This window comes from Bubalus kerabau, chromosome 15 (genome assembly GCF_029407905.1).
Source record: "Bubalus kerabau isolate K-KA32 ecotype Philippines breed swamp buffalo chromosome 15, PCC_UOA_SB_1v2, whole genome shotgun sequence".
Taxonomy (NCBI): Eukaryota; Metazoa; Chordata; class Mammalia; order Artiodactyla; family Bovidae; genus Bubalus; species Bubalus kerabau.
The window spans coordinates 47,554,651-47,562,065 of record NC_073638.1 but is presented as its reverse complement, the minus strand read 5'-3'; the positions used below and the strand labels follow the sequence as shown (position 1 = coordinate 47,562,065).

The 7,415-nt window shown below is 34.9% G+C and overlaps 1 protein-coding gene across 1 annotated transcript; it reads left to right on the top strand.

Moving 5' to 3' along the window:
- On the top strand, positions 1-2,807 carry LOC129627766 (putative olfactory receptor 56B2). Its single transcript, XM_055547290.1, has 2 exons — positions 1-19; positions 1,843-2,807. The coding sequence occupies exons 1-2, from the start codon at positions 1-3 to the stop codon at positions 2,805-2,807; spliced, it is 984 nt and encodes a 327-aa protein (XP_055403265.1).
- Positions 2,808-7,415: the final 4,608 nt, after the last annotated feature.

Here is a 7,415-nt window from a genome sequence, read left to right as displayed (position 1 = left end):
ATGCCAGATCGAAGTCACTGTAACATTTGCCTATAGAGTATCTCTCTAGATTACTATGGGATCTTGACAGTTTTAGAAAGATGTATTAAATTTATCCCTTCATTTCAAACTCACATATTTTTAATTTGATGTTTAGAATATTTAGTAAAAGACTGTTTGCTGTATTTCATTAAGATAAATATTTATAGTTCCATCTTCTTCATTAATTTCCAGAGTCTGTTATGTTTTGAATAGAACAGAATGCCATTATCTGGGTTAAGCTAAATATACCCACAAAGTTTACATCAACACTCTTCCTCTGTTTAAACTATAACTCTCAACAAAATTTTAAAAATATCCTGTACTTATAGCTTTAAAATATGAAATTCTTAAAAGAAAGTAAATAATAATTAACACATCTGGTATAAATACATAGTAACAGTAATGTTTCCATTTTACAATAAAACACCAATTAAATACCATATGTAGGAAGGGTATTACTTGATTTTAGCAGAACTTCTTAAAAAATATTTACCTCAAACTCACCAGTTCAGTGAGTTTCTTTTATTTGTTTTTATGTCTGCTTTAATAGTTATAATGTGAATGTCTACATTACTCTAAGAAGCAAATAGATGTTGGAATAGGGAAAAATTATTCAAAAGAAGAGACGACTGGGTTTAAACATACTGAGATTTCCAAGCCATTTTTTTCTCTTTCATAGTTGCTTGGTTTTACACAGATTGTTAACATTTTAGACAACATTTTCCTTGCTATAAAACAGATATGCTAAGTCAACTCATATATTTTAATTCAAAGTAATGACATTTCTGAGTACTTTATTTTTTTTTCAGAGTAGAAAAATCATTTTATTTATTTTATTTTTTATATAAATTTATTTATTTTAACTGGAGGTTAATCACTTTACAGTATTGTATTGGTTTTGCCATACATCAACATGAATCCGCCACGGGTGTACACATGTTCCCCATCCTGAACGCCCTCCCTCCTCCCTCCCCGTACCATCCCTCTGGGTTGTCTCAGTGCACCAGCCCCAAACATCCTGTATCCAGCATCGAACCTCGACTGGCGATTTGTTTCTTATATGATATTATAGATGTTTTAATGCCATTCTCCGAAATCATCCCACCCTCTCCCTCTCCTAGAGTCCAAAAGACTGTTTTATACATCTGTGTCTCTTTTGCTGTCTCGCATACAGGGTTATCGCTACTATCTTTCTAAATTCCATATGCGTTAGTATACTGTATTGATGTTTTTCTTTCTGGTTTACTTCACTCTGTATAATAGGCTCCAGTTTCATCCACCTCATTAGAACTGATTCAAATGTATTCATTCTCAAATCCTTGAAAAGTAGGTTTTTTTTTAATTTATTAAATATAGCCTAATATTTTATCAAAAATGACTACATGCATAAAATCCACTACCCTGAGGCTATGTATTTGGTCTCTACAGAAAACAACCCATTAGCAAAGTCAGTCAAGAAACAGACTAATTTCAGAGGACTTTCATCTCGTCCAACTTCCATGACTTACAAGACGGAAGATCATGACAAGGTCCTGATTTCCTTTAATGTTCTAGTGCTCCGCTATGAGAGGTGGAAAAATATGACTTGCCTATATATATCATTTTTCTGATCATTAGCCAAGTTGACAATAAAGAATGTGTTACCACAGTTCCTGTTTGTCCAAGAAATGTTAGTGCTACAATGAGAATAATCAAGATAATGAATTCTCCTTTGATGTTCTTTGATATTATGATATCTTTGATATTATGAACCTGGATAATGCCTTTTCAAATATTATCAGAGAAATTATTAAGAAAATAACTCTCTACTTTTTCACTTAGTGAAGTTCCAGGATCTCAGCAACTCCAACAGCTCAAAGTTCCAGGTCTCTGAGTTCATTCTTTTGGGATTCCCAGGCATTCACAGCTGGCAACACTGGCTATCCCTGCCCCTGGCTCTGCTCTACCTCTTAGCTCTCAGCGCCAACATCCTTATCTTGATCATTATCAATAAGGAGGCAACATTGCACCAGCCTATGTATTATTTCCTGGGCATCCTGGCTGTAGTAGACATGGGTCTGGCTACCACCATCATGCCCAAGATTTTGGCAATCTTGTGGTATAATGCAAAGGCCATCAGTTTCCCTCAGTGCTTTATACAGATGTATGCTATACACGGTTTTGTGGCCATGGAATCAGGCATCTTTGTTTGCATGGCTGTAGATAGATATGTAGCCATTTGTCAACCACTACGCTATCCATCGATAATTACTGGCTCCTTTGTGGTCAAAGCAACTGTGTTCATGGCACTCAGAAATAGCCTGACTACTATCCCAATTCCTGTGTTTGCAGCTCAGAGACAGTACTGCTCAAAGAACCAAATTGAGCACTGTCTTTGCTCAAATCTTGGAGTCACTAGCCTATCTTGTGATGATGACAAGACAGTCAAGAGTATCTACCAGCTACTTCTGGCCTGGACACTCATGGGAAGTGATCTGGGTTTGATTATTTTATCATATGCCTTGATACTTCAATCTGTATTGAAGTTGAACTCAGCAGAAGCTGCATCCAAGGCCTTAAGTACCTGCACTTCCCACCTCATCCTAATTCTTTTCTTCTACACAGTCATTATTGTCATTTCTATCACCCACAGTGCAGCAATGACAGTTCCCCTCATCCCAGTTCTACTCAATGTACTCCATAATGTTATTCCTCCTGCCCTCAATCCCATGGTCTATGCACTCAAGAACAAGGAGCTCAGACAGGGCTTATATAAACTTCTTAAACTGGACTTCAAAGGCAACTAACTTGGAGAGGATGTGCATCTTTCAAATTTTCCTACATCTGTGTTCGTTACATTCTCAAGGACTGCAGATGACAGAAGTTCTAAGGAATACGAACCATTTTTAATTAATATAAGGAATCACACGCAATTAAAGAAATTTCAAAAAAAAGGGTGAAACTAATACTTTATCATGTTTGTCAAGAAAGACCTTCATCCAAAAGAAAAAAAAAAATGGACAATAGCACAATTATGCAGACTGAATCAAGGAAGCCAGGGTGAGACAAATGGAATATACATTTCATTTTTTGTAACTCACTGCCCTGGCTAGAAAATCTGGACAATGTTGTATAGGGATGGTTAGAGTAGATATCTGACAATCTTTTCTTTTTAATGAGAATGTCTAACTCATGGACAGGGAGGCCCGGCGTGTTGCAATTCATGGGGTCGCAAAGAATCGGACACTACTGAGCAACTGAACTGAACTGAACTGAACACATGTACATTTCATGCAATTACTAATAGAGTGCAACTTGTTCTAGATATTTGCATCTTTGCTTTCTAATGTGTCTTCTATTCTTTAAATGGAAAACAGACTCCAATAGACGTTTCTATAAAGATGTGCAACGTCCAACACACATATGAAAAGATGCTGAGCATCACTGAATTCAAATCAAAACCACAAGATACCGCTATATACAATAAAATGGCTGTATTTTTTAATTTAACAGAGATTGGCAATTTTCTGGAAACATTAGACTTCTTATATATACTAGAGGGTATGTAAAAATCACATTGAGCTGTGAGAAACTGTTAGACAATTACACAAAGTTTGAAACACATTTACCATAGGACAGAAATTCAACTCCTAAGTATATAAGCAGAATAACAATACAAGAGTAGCAACAAAATTTATACACAAATGTTCATAGCATCATTATTAGTGAAAAATTGGAAAGAATTCAAATATCCATCAATTGTTTAATGGATAAACAAAGTGAAGCATACCCATAACAAGGATTATTATTCATTCATGAAAGGATGAAGTACAGATGTATGCCCTTTCACAAATGAACTTTGAAAACATTATGCTAATTTTAAAAAAGCAAACACTAAAGGCTACTGCAATATGATTTCAATTACACGAAATCAATTACTGGCATATATAATCCACTAAATCAAAAAACATACTAGATGTTGGAAGGAATCAGAGGAATAGATCAATAGGTAGTGACTGATTAATGGTTATGGAGTTTTCTTTTTATGCAATTGAAATGTCCTGAAATCAGATATTGGTGATGGTTGCACAACATTTTAAAAGTACTAAAAGTCACTTAATATTACATTTCAGAGGTTTAAATGATGGCCATTTATGGCTTGTGTATTCCACTTCTCTAAAAAAAAATAAAGTGTAACAAACTCTGTGTTGAAATTTTTCTCCTATTTCTCTCTATATATACACACACAATTAAATTGTTAATTAAATTGTGTAAATATATATGATGCACTTTTCTTTAATCATAAAATTACTGAATAATCATTATTTAAATTAATTATAATATTTATAAATTAAAATCAGATCAGATCAGTCGCTCAGTCACGTCCAACTCTTTGTGACTCCATGAATCACAGCACGCCTGGCCTCCCTGTCCATCACCAACTCCCGGAGTTCACTCAGACTCACGTCCATTGGGTCAGTGATGCCATCCAGCCATCTCATCCTCTGTCATCCCCTTCTCCTCCTGCCCCCAATCCCTCCCAGCATCAGAGTCTTTTCCAATGAGTCAACTCTTCGCGTGAGGTGGCCAAAGTACTGGAGTTTCAGCTTGAGCATCATTCCTTCCAAAGAAATCCCAGGGCTGATCTCCATTAGAATGAACTGGTTGGCTCTCCTTGCAGCCCAAGGGATTCTCAACTGTCTTCTCCAATACCACAGTTCAAAAGCATCAATTCTTCGGCGCTCAGCCTTCTTCACAGTCCAACTCTCACATCCATACATGAACACTGGAAAAACCATAGCCTTGACTAGACAGACCTTTGTTGGCAAAGTAATGTCTCTGCTTTTGAACATGCTATCTAGGTTGGTCATAACTTTCCTTCCAAGGAGTAAGCGTCTTTTAATTTCATGGCTGCAGTCACTGTCTGTAGTGATTTAGGAGCCCCAAAAAATAAAGTCTGACACTGCTTCCACTGTTTCCCCATGTATTTCCCATGAAGTGATGGGACCGGATGCCATGATCTTCGTTTTCTGAATGTTGAGCTTTAAGCCAAATTTTTCACTCTCCACTTTCACTTAAATAGAAGACTTTATGTTTCAATATCATTTTATCCAAACATTGTCTCAACATATATAGTAAATGCATATTAAGAAATGACGGGAGAATGAATATAGGTATACATGTATAACTGAGCTCCTTCACTGTCCACCTAAAACTACCACAACATTGTTAATCACCTATACCCCAAAACAAAATGTTTTTGATGTTAAAAAAAATTTAAAAAGAAATATATCAGAAGTTGCCTGTATGTTATATAAATTGAATGTGAATGAGTGTCAATAAAACTTTCTGAAACATCATTAGTGCTTTTAACTTCTGTCCTACACATCCTTACAAAGAAAAAAAAACACTTCAATAAATATTAAAGTATCTAATATTCATTAAAGCTAAATTGTGTTCATTCTCACTCCCCCATATATAAGGCTTGTATGCCAGCACGTAGATATAAATACATACAGATAAATTTATTCTCTAATTTGTGTGTCACTTTATAAACAGTAAGAATGGAAGCTTTCACTTCTTTTCCTTCTCCAAAAGGTGTTAGCTTAAATCCAATGCCAGCATCTATATCACAAGTGCTATGTATTCCATTGGGATACATAATACATTTTAAGATATATTTAGTTCAAAGGTCCAAATATCAAGAGATTTAGTAGCTGAGGACTGTGAAAGTACATATAGTGTAGAATCATGACTTTTTTTTACTAATATCCTGAACACCTGGACCAGATTGCATTCAGCTCAGTGTTTTGCTTCAGAAACTAAGGTATTAAAGCACATGCAAAAGCAGGAATAGAAACAGGGTTTTTGTTTAATATGTAGGCAAAAAACACATGGAGATAATTTTTAGATGTACATTTATTGATTATTAACTTCACATGACTAAAGGTTTGATTCCATCTACATATTAGAAGGCAGAAGTAAAGATTGGATTTAAATAGAAAAATGTTTATTTCTCCAATTCACAGATTGCAATATAGTGTAATTTTCCATGATTATTTTTCAAAGTAAATAGGAATCCAAATCTGTAGTGGTAAATATCTAGCCGGAATCACCCTCATGACCAGAGCAATGGGACTACAGCAGGAGAATAGCTCTTGAGCATGATCACAACACTTGCCATTCACCTACCTCCCATTGCTCTCCAGAAAAGAATCTCGCTCACTTACTTTATTTCTAGAGATACGTATTTGTGACTGCATTAATCCACTTTAGACAGGAAAACCTACTTGGAGGAATAAACTTCATGTTCGAAAAAGAACATGGGATGTAAAATTGAGGACTGACTAGTGAGGAAGCAAACATTTTCTGTGGAATTTAGAAATGGGAAGAGTCAACAGGTGACAATAATTGTACTTATAAATAAGTAGTCATGTTCTTGTGTTGATGTAAAAACTTCAATACACTCTAACAGAATAGTATGAGCCCATTTTCCTTGTAGAAAAAATAAGCTATAAGGTATTGAAATCATTTTATATTTGTTTTGGAAAAAAAACCTAACATAATTATGGTCAGTACTACAATATTTGGTGTAAGTTGGGATCTTTAACTGAGTGTTTTTGCAAAGGGGACCTATACTTCTCTTGTAACAATAAATCCAGTTTCAATAATCAACACTAGAACTATCAAAAGGAAATATGGAGGACAAAATAGATATTTAGCTCATATTAGGAGCTATATCCCTAGGAGTAGAGCAGAATGAACTCAGTTATGTTTATTATTCTCGCTTTGTGGGTATCTATGATTTCCCTACTTACTTCTTTTGCTTGGACATACATAGTTAAGAGTTGACTATTCACAATATTGTAAAGCAATTCTCCTCCAATTAAAGGAAAAGAGTTGACTATTCAAATATATTGAGAGGAAGAAATGAGTAACAATACTATTTTTTCAACAACTATTAAAATCTGTATACATTAGCCAAATAGGTATCAATAATACATTTCACAGTCTATTCTATTCCATAATAATCAGTTATAATGTGTGAAAATATATGTGTAACTGCATGTATATATATATATGTGTGTGTGTGTGTGTGAATTGTTACAGTTTTGTTTGTTAATGACAATTTTCAAAGAAATGTGGAAAATATAACTGCATACAAACATTAGGAGCAAATTTACAAACCTGACAAGAAATAAATCTGATAACAATTTTGGTATGTAAGGAAACGCATTCTTAAAAACTCATATGATTTTTTGTCAAAAATGCTAATTGCAAGGCCTTTGTTAAGCTTCGAGATTATTAGTTTCAGTCAAAATCCGTGTTGCTAGATAGGAATGCTGCTGCTGCTGCTAAGTCGCTTCAGTCGTGTCCGACTCTGTGCAACCCTATGGACAGCAGCCCACCAGGCT